This window comes from Chiloscyllium plagiosum, chromosome 17, assembly GCF_004010195.1.
Source record: "Chiloscyllium plagiosum isolate BGI_BamShark_2017 chromosome 17, ASM401019v2, whole genome shotgun sequence".
NCBI lineage: Eukaryota > Metazoa > Chordata > Chondrichthyes > Orectolobiformes > Hemiscylliidae > Chiloscyllium > Chiloscyllium plagiosum.
This window is the reverse complement of record NC_057726.1, coordinates 55,262,971-55,281,203: the sequence shown is the minus strand read 5'-3', so window position 1 is coordinate 55,281,203 and position 18,233 is coordinate 55,262,971. Positions and strand designations below refer to the sequence as shown.

The 18,233-nt window shown below is 42.4% G+C and overlaps 1 protein-coding gene across 3 annotated transcripts in view; it reads left to right on the top strand.

The window, feature by feature from the left end:
- Positions 1-18,233, top strand: part of cpne2 (copine II) — a 272,940-nt gene that overhangs the window by 183,599 nt on the left and 71,108 nt on the right. For all 3 annotated transcript variants that reach the window (XM_043707144.1, XM_043707142.1, XM_043707143.1), the window contains exon 12: positions 6,967-7,021. In XM_043707144.1, coding sequence (XP_043563079.1) covers positions 6,967-7,021 — 55 coding nt within the window. The remainder of the gene's footprint in view (positions 1-6,966; positions 7,022-18,233) is intronic.

The following is an 18,233-nucleotide window of genomic DNA, read 5'->3' as shown; positions in this document are numbered from 1 at the left end:
GGGGAGAGTTTTGGACAGGGTTGGGGGGGCGGACGTGGGAGGGTTTGGATGGGGCAGATGGGGACATGATTGGGGGGGTGGGGTTGGACGGAGTTGTGGGGGACGGGGGCTCGTGCTGCTGCTTCTTCTCCTGAATGGGGAGCAGATTTAGCAAGTGCTTGCCGTGTCAATCCCATTAAACTGGTGAGGGAGGGGTGCAAGGGGCTTAAGCACTGCTGCAGGTCCCTTACACGCAAGTGTGTCTCTGCTCAGAAACAAGCTCTGAGACAGAGTGAGGATAAAGGAAACTTCCGAAAACTCCAAGCCCCAGAGGAGAGACGTTGAATCAATTAACTGAATAATCAATTATCCAAACGAAATAGTACCCGCCCCATCTCGTTTGGCTAATTAAGGTTCTGTGTTATACTTTAAAAGTTCTTCATTGGTTGTAAGGTGTTTTGGAGCAATGTGTGGTCATGCATTGGTTGTATAAATGCAGGGTTTCTTTTGTTTCTGTATTGGCGACAAAACACTGCCTCAGACTTTTGAACTCAGATTCCGGAAGGGGGTTTGAATGTTAATCTCTATGATTTAGAGGTGGAGGGTGCCACCTAATGAACCATGTCTGACACTGAAGGAACTGTTAAAGGCAAAGAAAATAATGGAGCAGTCGAGGACAAGGGATTAGGACTACAGCTAGCTCATACCCAGGATGGCTACCAAATCAGGAGATGTCAGGCCAAACACCCGCTTCCGGGGGTAATTTCCAGCTGATTGCCTCTGTGAGGTTGCAGTTGATTCCTGACAGTCAAGGCTTTCATTTACAAATGGCAGTGATTTCATGGAGCGGCTTCGAAAAAAAGTACTTCCTTTCCAAAACCACATCACCAGGACTATGAATAGATTCTCCACCAGCTTCAGTGGGGACCCCTGTTGCCATGCTCTCTCGGGAAGTTATTTGGAAGCCCTTCTGCATACGGGTATGGTCAAAGTTCCAACACTCCGAGCAAACTGACGCCAAACGTGAATCTTGACCTGGGACGGCAGGGGAAGAGAGGAAACAATATTTTCTTTCCTTTTTAGAATCTTAAAAATGAAATGCAGTCATGTCCATTGGTCCCCCTAGCAACCACATGTCCGTTTCTATAGTAACTGATGCTCACTTTTTGAAGGGTTTGTTCAATATTTTTATGATCAATTGATTAATAAATCTGATTTGCCGTTCTCTCAGCGTAACCCTGTGATCATAAAGAAGAATTTTATATGAGCAACTTCATATTATAATTCAACTGATTTCTCTTCAGTCCCATAAGAGTAACTGTAAAACATATGTCATGAAGGTCAAACTGGAAGGAAGGAAGGGCTGTAGTGCTCTTATCCCCTCTATAGTGAAAGTAAATAAACAGTGAATAAGAACAGATAGGTGTGCAGATGCTGTAAATCAGAAACAAAAACAGAAGTAGCTGAAAAAGCTCAGCAGGTCTGACAGCAACTGTGAAGAGAAATCAGAGTTGACATTTCGAGACCAGTGACCCTGCCTCAAACCCTTCTGATGAAGAATCACCAGACCAGAAACGATAACTTTGATTTCTCTCCACAGGTGCTGCTAGACCTGCTGAGCTTTTCCAGCTCCTTCTGTTTTTTTGTAAGTAAACAGTGAAATGGCAAAAATGTTTTTTCAAATCATTTATGGGACGTGGACTTTGCTGAACAAGCCAGCATTTGTTGCTCTTCCTCTAACTGCAGTTGGGATGGTAATGCTGAGCAACCTTCTTGAACTACTCGGTTTGGTGTAGGGACACTCACTGTGCTGTTAAAGAGGGGGTTTTGAATTTTGACCCAGCAACAATGAAGAAACAACTGCCGTGGAAAGCCAGCCGACACCATCAAAGACCCATCACACCCTGGTAATGATCTCCTACAACCTCTTCCATCAGGCAGAAGACACAGAAGCCTGAACACACACACCAGCAGGTTCAGGAACAGCTTCTACCTAGCTGCTGTTAGTAGACTGCTGTATGGACTCTGTGGCCTCAAATAAAGCTGATCTTGTTAATGTTGATCTTGCTTAGTGCACACCCTGCGCAATGTAACCTGTATGCCTCTGTCTAAGTCTTTTCCAACCTCTGATCTGTACACCCGTGCTTACTGTGATCTGCCAACGCTTTTCACTGTACTTCAGTACTCATGGCAATCAATCAATCAATACTTTCAAGGCAGAATACTAAAAGACTTGGAGGGGAATTTGCGGATGGTGACGTTCCCATGTATCTGTTGTCCTCATCCTTCTAGACTGTAGAGGCTGTGGATTTGGAAACTGCTGTCTAAGGATTTTTGACTTTCTTCAGGACATCTTGTAGATAGTACACACTGCTGCTACTGAGCATTGGTGGTGGAAGGAGTTGCTATCTATGGATGCAGTGTTGATCATGTGGGTTGCTTTGTCTTGGATGATGTAAAGTTTCCTGAGTGTTGTTGGAGCTGCACCCATCCAGATAAGTAGGGAGTATTCCATCACACTCCTGACATGGGCCTTGTAGATTGTGGACAGACTTTGGGAGTCAGGAGGTGTGACTCGGTACAGGATTCCAAGCCTCTGACCTGCTCTTGTAGCTATATTTATATAGCAAGTTCAGTTCAGTTTCTGGTTAATGATAACTCCCCAGGATATTGATAGTGGGAGATTCAGAGGTGGCAATGCCACTGAATGCTGAGGCCAATAGCTAGATTCTGTCTTGTTGGAGATCATTTTTGCTAGGCTCTTTTGTGGTGTAAATGATATTTGCCACTTGTCAGTCCAAGCCTGCATTTTGTCCAGGTCTTGCTGTATTTAACCATGAACTGTTCAGCATCTGAGGAGTGGTGAATGCGAACATCCTCACTTCTAACTTTATGATGGAGGGAAGGTTATTGATGACGCGGCTGAAGTTGATGGGGCCTAGCACGCTAACCTGAGGAACTCCTGCAGAGATGTCCTGGAGCTGAAATGACTTACCATGAACAAACATCTTCCTATATGCCAGGTGAGACTTCAGCCAATGGAGAATTTCCCCTGATATCCATTGACTCCAGCTTGGACTGCTTAGTGCAGCATTTGGTCAAATCGTGCCTTGATATTAAGTCGGTCTCACCTCACCTCTGGAATTCAGCTATTTATCCATTTAATGAGACTGTAATGAGCTCAGGAGCTGAATGCCTGGTGCAACCTAAACTGAGCATCACTGAGCAGGTTATTACTGAGTTGATGCTGGCTTGATAGCACTGTTGATGACTTCTTTCATCACTTTACTGATGACCGAGAGTAGACTGATGGGTGGTAATTGGCTGGGTTGGATTTGTCCTGCATTTTATGTATAGGACATACTTGGACAATTTTCCACATTGTCCGGTGTTGTAACTGTACTCGAAGAGCTTGGCTAGGGGAGCGGCAAGTTGTGGAGCATACGTCTTCAGTGCTATTGCCAAAGTGTTATCAAGGCCCAGATCCTTTGCAGTATCCAGTGTCTCCAACCATTTCTTGACATCACGTGGAGTGAATTGAATTGGTTCAGGTCTGACATCTATGATAATGCGGACCACTGGAGGAGGCTGAGATGGATTATCCACTCGGCGCTTCTGGCTGAAGAATGCTGTGAAAGCTTCAGCCTTATCTTTTGCACTGATGGGCTCTTTCATCGTTGAGGGTGGGGACATTTGTGGAGCCTCCTCCAGTGAGTTGTTTAATTGTCCATCGCCATTCATAACTGGATGTAGCAGAACCACAGAGCTTAGAACTGATCCGTTGATTGTGGGATTACTTAGCTGTGTCTGTCACTTGTGGCTAATGCTGTTTGACATGCAAGTAGTCCTTGTTTGGAGGCTTCACCAGGTTAACGCCATTTTCATACCTGGTGTAGCTCCTGGCATATCCTCCTGCACTCTCCACTGATCCTGTCGTTTGATGGTAATGATTGGGGGATATGCCAAGCCTTGAGGCTGCAGATTGTGCTGGAGTACAATTTTGTTGATGGTCCACAGCACCTCATGGATGCCCAGTCTTGCATTCCTAGATCTGTTCTAAGTCTATCCCATTTAGCACCAGATTGGTACCACACGACACAATGAAGAACAATGTTCCTGTAAGCAGTGTGACCACTCTGAAGTGTTTTGGAGGGTCTGAGCATGCTGATCACCATGTCAACACAGTGACTTCCAGTTTGTAGAAGTCACTGTTGCCCTCAGACCTTGGAGAAAGGAACTGTTGAAGGTTAATCTCAATGTGAAGTTGGGACTTTGTCTCCACAAGTACCATGTGGTGGCCATTCTTATCTGCCAATGGCACAGGACACAACCAAGGAGACTGCTGTTCTCCCAATTTTGGCACCTCCCCCACCAGATGTTCGGTAAGGAGGACTTTGCAGGGTTAACATTTCTGAGCTTACCATTGTTGTTTCCCATTCCATCGTCAATGCTATTTGGTTCATCCAATTCCATTCCTCTTTTGAGACTTTTTAGTGGTTTGATACAATTTAGTAGCTTGCTATACCAGTGCTTTGGGTCTGGAGACACACATAGGCCAGACCAGGTAAGGTTAGCAGATTGCCTTGCTCAAATGATGTCTGTGAACCAGAAAGGTTTTTAATGACAATTGACAATGGTCATCATCAGATTTTTCATTCCAGATTTTGTTTGTGTTCAGTTCAAATTCCACAATTCAAATGTGTCATGGTGGGATTCAAACAGTACCTGGGTCTCTGGATTGTTAGTTGAGCAACAGTTCCACTCCCATTGACTCCTTCATATCACTCAATAAATCTCCTAGGTCACTCACAGGGAGACCTGCAGAACATTTGCAGTCAATATCTTTATTGTGACAGCTCTTCCAGAAGTACAGGAATTCTCATGTTTATTTTACCAAAGTTTTGAACAGAATCTAGACTTTTCATTCTGAAAAAACCTACATAAAACTGTTCATGTGTGAAACCAAATATAAAGATGACTTCCATTGAGCCTAGTGTTGTGTGTTGTTTAAAGCAGTATATAAAAGTCTAATCAGGAACTGTTTCCGAAAACTCAGTTTTGTTTCTGATTAATTCAGTTTGATTTGAGGAGTAAACATTCTTTTTGTTTGTAAACTGCGTGTTTACAACGACCTTGTTCAGTACTTGGCCTTATTCAGGATTCAATCCTTGTAGCAATATTATAACTGCTTCAGTCTCAGCTCAGAGTTTGGCCACAATAGCAAGACTTTCTATCCTGGTGAAAATGTCAGGACAGGCATGGAAGCAACCCTGGAACCAGCCCACAACCACCAGGGTCCACTGTCCTTCCGAGATCTCTCTGCCCACTTCCTGAGGAAGTCTGCCACCTCAGAACAAAACTCCAACCTTCCAGGGCACTTATTCCTTGCTCGGATTTGCAGAGCCTGAGTCTCTGCATTCCCAATCAGGGAGTGAAAGTCGCAGTCAAAATTCCTGAGGTGCCTGGCTGTTGGCATTTAGCATGGGTATAACCTTCAGAGGGTGTGAACTGTTGGCATCTTCTTAGCCTATGGACTCACCACTGGCCTATTATCTCAATACCCCAGGGAATTTCTCTGAAACATTTTCACTCAAATCGAGTGACTCTTTGTTTCAAGCACAAAGAACAGCTTTTTAATCATCGGTTATATCAGTGAATTGTCTTTTCTTGCCAGACTTAAACAAATCCATTATTCTGTCGACCTCTGCCAAGCCGCCACCTCCCACTCATGTTATCCTCATCTCATGTCACTCAGTCCTTCGCATGCCATTTCTGTTATGCCATATCTGCATCCTATTCCTTTCCTTCTCTCCCAGACTATTCCCATGGCACCCTTGTCATTCCTAGCTAGACAATCTCTCTCGTAAGGCTAGCTTTGTGGATGGTCGCCCCTCACTTTCAGTTGTTTTGTCCTCACTACCTGCCCTGTCCCACCATCACCTATCCCATGCCACCCTCTCTGTTCCCAATTGGCTGTCATACTGTGTCACATATGCCAATCTTCCTCGTGGTGCCACGTGCTTCTGCCAAGCCAGAGACTAACCACCACAGAGGCCTGAAAAAAGCACACCCTTAATCTGACTAATTAAAACATTTGGTGCTACGTCAAGTTTTAATAATATTTTGATATTAGCGAGGGTGATCTTGAGTGATGCTTGTTATGATAATCCACATCTTTAATTTGCACAGCCTGTGATACATTTGTCTGAAACATCAACAGATTGGCACTTCCATAACATTATCATAATAGAGTCATAGCATGGAAACAGACCCTTCAGTCCAACTCGTCCATGCCGACCAGATCTCCAACCAATCTAGTCACATCTGCCAACACCCAGCCCATATCCCTCCAAACCCTTCCTATTCATATACCCATCCAGATGCCTTTTAAATGTTGGAATTTACTAAAGTTGAGCCTTGATGTCTGTATTAAGATTCCTGCCTGTCAGTAAAGCTACAGGAATTTAGTTTTATGGAAATCATCCATCACAAGACAGCCCTCCAGCTGTTTGATTGTTCTTTATAAGGATTGCTAGTATAAATTAAGGATTGCAGACATTCTGCCTCGATTCAAGACTTTTTCTGCCTGAGGCAGTATTTATATATATTGGAATGAAACCCTGGAACCATAATTCAACTCAATGTGGATGTTTGCTAAATAGATTTCTTCCCTCACTAGCCATTAAAGATATGTGATCCTTTTGGAATTGTTTCCATTGCTACTAATGTCACCATTAGATAATGGAGCCAAATTGTATTTATTTTTCTATACACTATCTTGTATATTATCAGTCATATGACATTTGAATTTTATATATCAACCCCTTTAAGATTGTTGATAGTTCTGGCAATTAAGATATTCTATGTGCCACTGATCATCACAAATAATTGGCTCTGGAAAGAACTGTTAGAATTCTTAATGTAATTGAAAGAAAAAAAAACTATTGTTTTCTTTTCCCTTTCATCCTTCCTTCTGGCATACCACAGTGACAAGATGTTTCCAGCCCTGGGCTTTGGTGCACAGTTACCTCCTGACTGGAAGGTGAGCTTCTCAATTTTTGACATTAATTCCTAACTCCAATTACTTTGCTGTAAGTCGGACATGTTTTATACATATTGTACCTGTCAGGATCCTGTATTTTAATAATGGATATAACAGGAAAAAGCAGGGTCGTTCTACCAGTTACCTATGTATATATGCAATTCTATGTATATATGTGTGTGTGTGCAGTGCTAAATCGATGAGATGAAAGTGTCCTCTCTCACTTGAGTTTTACATGAATAGAGTTTGGATAGCCGCAAGACTGGGAGTTCATGTGTCAGCTAATTGGAGTCAACTCGTCAAATTAATCAGCACCTCGTTTCTCCAGTGGCATAAATAGTTGGGATTGTTTGACATGTGACATTCTTGTGTTTATCCCGAAGAGTGCAAGATGAAAAGCTTTAGTAACCTGTTTAGTCTTATTGGCAATACTCAAGCTCAGTCCTGCCAAGCGACTGCTAGTCACAAGTCCTCAGTTTGGCAGCCTGCAGCTTTACATTCAGCTTCTATCAAACTTGTGGAGACTGAGAAAGCCCTTCCAATATTGTGGCACTGTTGTGAAATATTATGGAAGGATTCAGTCCGTATGGCGTCTGCGCTCAGTATTGACACTAGATTTCTTTTTAAATTCCACCCCCTTGCACGAAGGCCCCTCCATTTCATAAGTTCAACTGCTCACAAAAAAATTAGAATGTTTTTAAACCTGAACAGAAGCACAACACAATTGTTGAAAATGTGAAAAGGATTTAATTTTCTCTCACAGTAACAAACCTGTTTCTTCATGGCTTTCTCACTACTGACCCTCACTGTCACCGATCAATTGTAGTCAATAGAGCTCCTGAACAATGTATTCACATGCAGGTTGGTTGGGGGTGGAGAGTATGGGTAATAAATTCCCTGCCTTTTTATTCATCATTACTAGTTAAGTGATATAAATAAAACTCCATTCAATCTTGATTACTTCCAGTTCAGCAGCAACCCATGTTTAGCAGAGTCCTATATTGCCAATTCACCATCCAGTGTTTCAAACTATTTATTCAATCATTCACATTACTGCTCCAGGAATATGTTATCTAAATATAAAGTACTGGGTGCTGTTTATATATGAGGCCTTGGAGCACTGGTAGGGTACAACTGTGAGTTGTAGCAGTATTACTGACGCAGGATAGTGATCAAGGGGAAGGTATATCATAGAATCCCTACAGTGTGTAAACAGGCCCTTGGGCCCAACCAGCCCTCCAAAGTTACCCACCCAGGCCCAATCCCCTATCATATATTTACCCATGCAGAAACAGGGAGAATGTGCAAACTCCACACACAGTCATCCAAGGTTGGAATTGAACCCAAGTGCAGAGGAGATTTACCAGGATGTTGCCTGGCATGGAGGAAAGGTCTTATGAGGAAAGGCTGAGGGACTTGAGGATGTTTTTGTTGGAGTGAAGAAGGTTAAGAGGTGACTTAATGGAGGCGTACAAGATGATCAGAGGATTAGATAGGGTGGACAGTGAGAGCCTTTTTCCTCGAATGGTGATGGTTAGCATGAGGAGACATAGCTTTAAACTAAGGGGTGATAGATATAGGACAGATGTCAGAGGTAGGTTCTTTACTCAGACAGTAGTAAAGGCATGGAAAGCCCTGCCTGCAATAGTAGTAGAATAGAATCCTTACAGCATGGCAACAGGCCCTTCAAGTCTGCACTGACCCTCCGAAGAGTAACCCACCCAGACCCATTTCACATTACTCTACACTTACCCTTAACCTACACATCCCTGAACTATTGGCAATTTAGCATGGCCAATCTACCTAACCTGCAGTCTTTGGATTGTGGGAGGAAACCCACACAGACACAGGGAGAATGTGCAAACTCCACACAGACAGTCACCTAAGGCTGGGAGTCAAACCTGGGTCCCTGGCACTGTGAGGCTGCAATGCTAACCACTGAGCCACTGTGCCGCCCAAATGAAGTATGTGGAATCGAAGAATGTTCACTGACAGGATATTCTCTTTTTAAACCTGTATTGGTACTAGTCCAACCTCGCATTTAAATGGTCATTGGATAAATATATGGATGATAGTGGAGTAGTGTAGGTTAGATGGGCTTCAGATTGGTTTCACAGTTTGGCGCAACATCAAGGGCTGAAGGGCTTGTACTGTGCTGTATTGTTCTATGTTCTATAGGTTTAGGGTAAGAGGGGAAAGATTTGAAAGTTCTCTTAGGAATAACTTTTTTTTCATGCAGAGGGTGTTGTGTGTATGGAATGAGCTGCCAGAGGAACTGGTGGAGGCTGGTACAATTACAACATTTAAAAGACACCTGGATTAGTATATGAATATGAAGGGTTTAGAGGGATATGGGTCAAATGCTGGCAAATGGGATAGATTAACTTAGGATATCTGTTCAGCATGGACAGGTTAGGCCGAAGGTTCTGTTTCCATGCTGTGGAGGTGAGTGTGGGGAATGGGGAGAAGGAGGTGTGCATAGGGAATGTGAAATAGATTCCTGGTGGGATGCCAAATAATCACCACAGGTTGATTCATTGCTTGCAGATTCCAATAAATAGCATGTTTTGTTTATATTGTTCCTTTAGTTATATGTTCAGAATTATAACCATATTTATCTTATATTGTCGACACTGAGGGTAAACAATCAAACACTCTGGTCGTTATTTTCACAATGACACTCTGCAAAGATATGGTTTAATTTAATGAAATAAATATTCTAATTGATATTCTACTGCGGTTTCAAGGATCAAAAGCCAAACTACGGTTTCTATGTTTTCTTGAAGATAGTAATCCTAATGCTTCGAGGGCGATGAAGTGAAGGGACAGTGCCAAACTCTAGGTTGCGTTTCACCTCCTAGAATTTAATTCAGATCCTAATCCATCTGAGTGCAGAAATCGCCATTCTTTGGACACTTCTGATTCAGGAGGCAGTATCTCCTCTGAAACCAAGACTGCTGGACGAGATTTGAAAGCTGGGAGCTGCTTACCCTGCTCACTCTGTTGTAAATTGAACAGAACAAGTGAGCTCCTTTTTTCATATGTGTTGGGACCATGTTGCCTTCTGGAATCACAACCTTTATTCTATTAAAGTTTACATGAACAGACTGTACTATTTTTAGTACAATTGAACCGACAGCAAATCAGATTGGATGCTGTGACTGTGACGGGACTGATATTAATCTAATGTCTGCAGATGGTATTTGAAGAGTATGATGTTTTGAATACACTATGTGATACAATGGAACCCTCTTCTGTTTGAACAGAGCAGTGTTGAAATCCAGTTACTGGAGTGGGATGATACTGCAGTGATTTTAACTTTACTCATTCCATCCAGTAAGCCTCACATGGATTGCACAGGTTTGGATGAAGTACATTTCTTGCGATTTCATCATTGTGGGAGGTTAATTTAAATCCTCTGTAATATTCACCCTATACGACTCCTAAAGACTGTATGAGTGCAAGAAAGAGAGTGCATTGTGATGTCTGAAAAGGCCATCATTTGCAGAGGCTGGGCCTATCTCTGTGCAATATCTCTGCTGGACAAATGGGTAATGGTCACCACACATCACAACTCCTCAATAGAAGCAAATCAGCACACATTAAATACTGTCTTTAAAGCATTGGAATGACTCATCAAGTATAAAATATTCTGACAGATGACAGAGCAAATGGATGGTCAGCTTGAGCTTCATTTTTTGAGATTTTAAAAAAACTGTCCCTGTTTGTGAATTAGATCTGTGCGGATTTTCAGAAGCAGTCATGGACTAGGAAAGCTGCTATTTGAACAGAGCAAATGCTAGCAAGTCATGGAATCCCTACAGTTTGAATAGAGGTCATTCAGCCCATTGAGTCCACACTGACTCTCCAAAGGGGAAAACCACCCAGACCCAGCCCTATCCCCTATTTCCCGTGGCTAATCCACTTAGTTTACATATCACTGTGACACTATGGGCAATTTATCACTGTCAATCCACCTTACCTATACATCTTTGGACAGTGGGAGGAAGCTGGAGCACCCAGAGGAAACCCATGCAGACATAGGGAGAATGTGCAAGCTCCACACGGACAGTCAGCCGAGGGTGGAATCAAACCCAGGTCCCTGGCACTGTGAGGCAGCAGCGCTAACCACTGAGCCATCTTTGTGGCAGTGCAATTTCCATTTGTTGTTCTACAGTCTGTTCTGTTGGTACTTATTGGCAGTACTTAGCTCTGTGTCATGCTGTTACATTGAGAACTTGACCCCACCCTCCCCTTGCCACACCCATAGAAGTGGGAGGTCCTCTCAGTGCTGCTAAGTTCTGCAAGCTTCTCCCGCTGCCTCAGTGACTGCTATTGAGAGAAACCATTATGTTTCTGGAGGCCTTCTCCTGATCACAGCATGTGTATTCCTACCTGGTAAGGAGCGAGTGGCCAAGAAGAACCTGTAACCTTGCCAGGTGCTGACAAAGATGTGATATCGATTAATTAAATCCAAGGTTCTGCTGTGTTCAGGAGAAGATCAGTCATTAAGGATTCATATCTGGGCTATTAGGTCTATTAACCCTTTTAATTAAGTAGATTTTAATTAATTAATGTCATAATCTAGAGGTAATACCTCTACCAATCAACATTCTCATTTTATACAGTCTAAAACAGTGCTCTCCCTTTGCATTGAAATTCTTGCAAATTGTTCTGATGAGCGCAAAACAAAGATGTGCCTTTTGTCAGCTATATGCAAATCCTTAATAATGTTAATTTCCATTTGTTGCTAAATTGCCTATGATTAAACAACACGTACAGACAAATCTAATAGGGCCTTGTCTGTGTGCATCATGTAAACAAGATTGTTCTGGGAGCAAATATAATCTCCCCTATGGGAAACAGCAGCAGGTGCCTGAGCAGAAACATTGAATCAGTTAAGCAGCAGCAGGAGATCTAATGTTTGCCTCTCATTAATTGAACTTGGAGAATGACAATGGTTCCCTGTGAATGATCTACGGTTACAAATCTTTAGACCTGGTTGTCCTTTCTTCCCCTCTGTCAAACATAAACTAGAGAACAAAACTGATTTGATTCAAGGATTTTTGTTCTGATATAAGCAGTTCAGCAAGGTGTTGTCCTGTTGACTTCTGCCCTTTACTCTTGACGTGCTCACAATTTTAACAGGAGTTAAGGGGAGCCTGTGATGTGAGTCCTAGAAGTTAGCCCTCACTGTGTACTGCCTTCATGGTGTTATTTCAAAGAAGGGCTCTTCCAATGTCCTGGCAAGTATTTACCCCTAAGCCAGAATCACATAAAAGAAAATAATGTGGTTGTTTATGTCACTGCTGTATGTGGGGCTTTGGGGGTGTGTGACAATTTGCACCTGACTGCCCTTAACCATCCTGATCATTGATGTTTACACCCAGAGTGGAGCTACTGATGAATCTCAGCCGTCAAGGTTTCAGTTTATCTACAACCGGCCCAGAAACAACATGAGGAAAATGAGTGCTGAGAACCCTCGGATCTGAATCACCTCTTTCCTCCAAAATGTGCAATGCTCTCTTGTTGTGCCTCAACTTGCCCATATAGTGAATCTCAAAAAAGCCTACTTTCTGAAAGAAATGTCTAATTTTCACTGTTAACATTAACTATTTCCACTGTCTCCTGAAAGAGTCTATCCCATAGGCTGATACAGAAGCAATGTTCACAAGACTGTAATGTTACTAAATTAGATAATCTCTGCTCCATATTTTAACTCCATTCATATATCTCAGGTCCACAATGCTTCGATCCCTTGTCTAATGAATTGACCCAGCAATAATTGTTCATAAGAGGTGAAAGTTCCGAATGTTCACTGGAAATCTGAGGCTGCCAAGGTATCTCGATGAATAGCATGCTACTCCATATTTGTTCAGATGTTCAGATCTATTTTGCAGAGGCAAATTTTGAAATGCAAATAAGCATGATGCTAACTCAGCCTGTGATTCCCCATTCTTTATTCTGTGTTTGCATTGCATTGATCATAATGATGATCTCTCCTGGTCTGATTTGCAGTTATTTTGAGAGCTACGTTGCTATGGCAAGTTCCGAAATGTGCATTTAGTGAATGAAATAGTTGAGTGTAAAGTGACATGGGCTGCCATTTTTCATGTAAATTCTGTCATTAGTAATCTGTTTTGCTTTTTCTAAATTGACATTTCTACTGTCAGTTACTTGCAGAACTACGTAATGCATCTATTGTATTATTGATTGTGCACATTTATTGCCAAATTCAAAACATCCTTGTTAATTAGCTACAGATGCACTTCAGTGAATGATGAATCTGGACTCCAGTTGCACTGTGCCGAGTGTATAAATCTTTGTGGACCGTTCTCTCTAAGATCTGTAGACTGTGAATGAAAGAGCCTACGTCATTAGGGGCATGATAATTGCTCATTGTGGATGTGTTTGTTGCCATGACACAGCAGTATCTCGAGACTAAAATTGGGAAAGCTAGTATTTAATCTTCAAATAGCGTTGGTGGAAAAGTGCCTGTGGTAATCTTTTTTGTTAACCACACCATCCACAACAGCAACTTGCAATATGCAGCACCTCTCGCAAATTCATTAACATGCGGAAAAGGCATTTTAATTGACAAATTTATTTCCGAGTGTAAAGAGTATTCTGTTTTGGCAAACAAAACAAGCAGGTTTCATTCGGTCATTTTTTGGAAAATAGGAATTTAAATGGGGAAGAGGAGTCAAAACTAAAGACGCATAAATCAGTAAAGACCGGAATCACACAGAGTACATTTTTGTTTAGAGAAAGAGGAGTGTTTGCCATTTTGCTTCCAATGCATGCTGTGTTTTGTGTAAACTTGAGGCTGTATTGATTTCAAATTTTTGCCCATGGTTTACTGTTTGGTCCAGCATAGTTTATACAAAACAATTTAAAATATGGATTAACTAATGTAGAGAAGGATATGTATCTGGATTACAAGACATGGACATTGTCGACAATTCAGAGTGAACACATTGACAGTTGATGTTTCTGTCTCAGTGTTCCCACACTCAGGATCCCGAACTCAGGCATAACCCGGAAGGGGAACATTATGTGAACAATTTCTTCTGGATGTTGATGATATCTCATAGAGAAATATAGTTTTACAATAGGTTTGTTGTGTCCAATAGTGAACAGAGTGGGGAACCCAGATGACATAAAGAATGAGCAACCACACGATTAATGCTACTGATCGTGTACAATGCATTACTGTGTTAAATGTAGGGGCCCTTCAGGTGCAGTGGTAGTGTCACTACCTCTGAGCCAAAAGACCCAAGGTTCAAGCCTCACCCTGCTTTAGAGGTGTGTAAGAAAACATCTGAACAGGTTTACTGAAAAATATCTACAATGCCAACTGTGTGGAGAAAGGGCTGCTAAAGTAAAGACCAGGGTACTGTGGAACAAGAAGGAGGGAAAATATAATGTGCTCTAGCATTCATTGATTAATATTCATGTAATGGCAAACATGTTAACATTCTTAATGGGTTTCAGGGTGCTGCCACCTTATGTGTAAGGATAGGGACTTCACAATGTTTTTCTTGAGGTAGTGGGAAACAGGTACCGAAGACATGTGTCTGTTCTTGGGCAGCAGTTTGGCCAATGGTCCAGGAGCCATCGACTGCACAAATGTGACTCTGCAATTGCCACATCTCAAATGGTCATTTTATGCTTTATAAACTGCCGTGAATTAATGAGCAGATAATCTCTTTTACTGACGCCAGCTGAGGGATCAATATTGGTCAGTCTATGAGCTTCTGTACTTTTTTTTATTGTGCCATGGCAGCTTTTATGCCAAATGAAAAGGTAAATGGGTCTTCGATTTAACCTCTCAGTTGGAGGAAGGCACCTCTGGCAGTGCAGCAATCCTTCATACTTGGTTGAAGCATTGGGCTGAATGATTTGTTCAAGGTTAAGTGGATTGGCCACAGGAAATGCAGGGTTACAGGGATAGGGTAGCAGGGTGGGAATACTTTTCAGAGGATCAATGTAGACTCGATGGGTCGAATAGCCTGCTTCCACACTGTAGGGATTCAATGAAGCCTCTGTATTAAGGCTTGAACCCAAACGGGTCTGATCCAAAGGTGAGAGTTCTACCACTGAGCCAGGGCTGATGTAATCTTGGAACAACTATCTTGCCAAAAGCTAGAGGAGAGAAAATGCTGTATGAATGACCCACTGCATCATATTGTGAATGTCACCGTGGTTACATGATGCCATTTGCGCTTGATGTGAATGGCATTAACGATTGAAACAACTTAGAACAGCAAAAAAAATATGTGGGTATATAATAGCAAAGTAATTATATTCCCATCAAACAGCAAGCTGTTTACATGGAGATGTACTTAGATGGGGGAAAAGTGTAAATGCCAGAGGAGACTTTTGAATAAAGCATCACTGGTGCAAGCATTTGTAATTTTCAATGCAATCAATTTAGCTGAAATTAATCTTTACATTAGTGATTTTTCTTTCTTTAATGATTTGAATGCCACAATAATTAGCACGATAGACCAATTACAGTAATGCAGAACACCTGGAGGGAAAAGCTAGTCCATGAAAAAGGTCCCCATTCACAGCAACAAAGACATTAAATACCAGTCATTTCCGTTCTTCTTCGCCTGTGTGACAGATTGAAAGGAAGAGGCAAAGAAAAACAAGGAGTAATTTTGAAATTGCGGTACAGACTAGCGTTTTTACTGGCTTTAATGTTAAGGTACCTACTGTCAGTCACACTTCTGTTTCCTCAGAGAGGAGAACTATTTATTGCCACTGGGGGAGCCGAGACTAAAGAGTTGCTTCTCATGCAACCTATGATGCCTTGAGTGAAAAGGTGAGATTTAATGAGAGGGGAAAGAGGGCAGAGGTGCATTAAAAACCTGACAAGCCTTATTCTCCTGGCTCCTGGCACATCCTCCTGAATTTGATGTCCTTGACCTAGTCTTCACACGGGGCATGTGTTAGGCCAGTGAGATGTTCTGAGAAGGGGGAATAGTGTCGCTGGTGAATGGTAGAAGTGAGGAGATGGTGGAGAAAGCATGGGTCAGAAAGTGGCTGGTACAGATTGCTGCAGCAGAAGGCCTGGGAATGTGTTGCAGTACTCAGAGGAGAGTTCTGGCAATGGGGTGTGGTGAAGGGGATACAGGCCGGAGTACTCCTTGCAGCCACTTCCCTGCCCACGGCATGGAGTCACAGTGGAACTGTACTTTACGGGGTACCACCTGCTTTCAATTCTCACTGGGAACAAGCAAAAGCCTCTCTGTCTTCCCAAACTCAGGCTGGCAAATTGTCTGCTGAAACAGTCTGCAAAGGTTCAGGACCTAATCTGTAGGTACATGTACTCAGCATGACATCTGGTCTAAGTACTTGGGGCTATTTCTACCCCATGATGAGGCAAATATTAAACTTCAAACACCCAGAACCAGTGAAGGCCCCTCACTTGTGAAACAGTGGATGGAGCTGGTGGGAGGGCTACCTGATGGGTGTGGATGGTCAAGTAGGAGCCAGTCCTCATTCACTGACCCCACACATTCCTTTCCAACAAGGACCATCCAGCAGCAACTTCATCCAACAATCTAGCTGATTTTATTTTGCACTTCCCAAGGTTTAACAAGGTTAATCCATGTTGTTAGCTTTCTGTGCTTAAAGTAAACTGACATGAGTTATTTTGTATAAAATGTTTTAAATTAACTCAATGATCATAAGATACCAAAGAACATTGCACTTTGTAAACATTTGCAGTCAGTTTATTGTTTACAGGATAGAACAAGGATAGATTAAAATCATTGGAAGCTTAATTTTTAATCAAACTATAAGTTTTCTGTTAACACTAAACAATGAAACTTCCAAACTGTCAACTCTCCAGCCTGTGGCATTCGCTATGATATTATGTCAAGCACTCTCATCTCACCATCATTTTATGCCCTTGTTTGAGGTGAAACCTTTCTTCTCTCTCTCTCTCTCTCTCACTTTGGTCATTCACCTGCCAAGTCCACACCCAGTCCTGCTGCCTGAGGTGCATCTGTCTCCCAGATCAACGATCTAGATTTGGCAGCGACAAATCAATTGTAACTCGGTTTCATGTTTCAATGTCAAAACCACCCGCTGCTCTCGGACCATCTTGGTGAAAGATGAAAATATCTTTCTAAATCTTCGGAGCCTCCAACTGTGTGTGTGTGTGTGTGTGGTGATCATGAGTGGTTGTTTCCTCTTTTCCCCTTGCCTCCAGCCCTGAAACAATGTTTCTCTGTACTTTCCTTCCATTTTCTCTTGGGATACCTGAGCCTACCATCCATTTGCTGGTCTCTTGCAGACTTGGGCATCCCAGCAAACCTCCTCTGTTGGCCAGTTCATTAACAGTCCCTTTTCTCGGATGAGCATTTACCTGTCCAAATGTAGCCAGATATTGCCACGACTGCAGAGGACAATCTTACAACAAATTACCCCCTCTCCCCTCCAAATCTTCTGAATCTCATAATGCTATTCTTGTTGGCAATCAGTAACTAGTGGAGTGCCTCAGGGATCAATATTGGGACCGCAATTATTCACAATTTACATAGATGATTTGGGGTTAGCAACCACATGTGTGTCAAAGTTTGCAAATGACTCTAAGGTGAGTGGCAGAGCAAAGTGTGCAGAGGATTGTGAAACTTTGCAGAGGAACATAAATACTTTAAGTGAATGGGCAAAGATCTGGCAAATAGAATACAATGTTAATAAATGTGAAGTCATCCATTTTGCTTGGAGTACAGATTATCCGAAAAAGAATTATCTGAATTTTGGATTATCCAAAGAAGATCTCAGGGTCCCGATAGAAATATTACATCAAAGAAGTGTTTCAACACTGATTGTGTCTTTTGTTTACAATGATTAAAAACAACCCCTGCTGACTGAAATGCTGCCGAGAACAGTCCTGGACATCGACGGGAGCCCAGGCACCTTCTCCATATGACTGACCTCCAGCCCTCTCTCTCTACACAGGGGTATACCCTAAACCCCTTTCCCAAAATAATCTCTCCAACATTGTCCTGTACAGGGCAAAGGTGGCACCTGTCAAAACGTTACAGTAAAAGGTTTTGTGTGTGGGTGTGTGTGTGTGGGTGTGGGTGTGGTTGCGTGTGTGGCTGTGTGTGTACGTGGGGTTTTGTGTGTGTGGGTGTGGGTGTGGTTGTGTGTGTGTCTGTGTGTGTACGTGGGGTTTTGTTTGTGTGTGTGT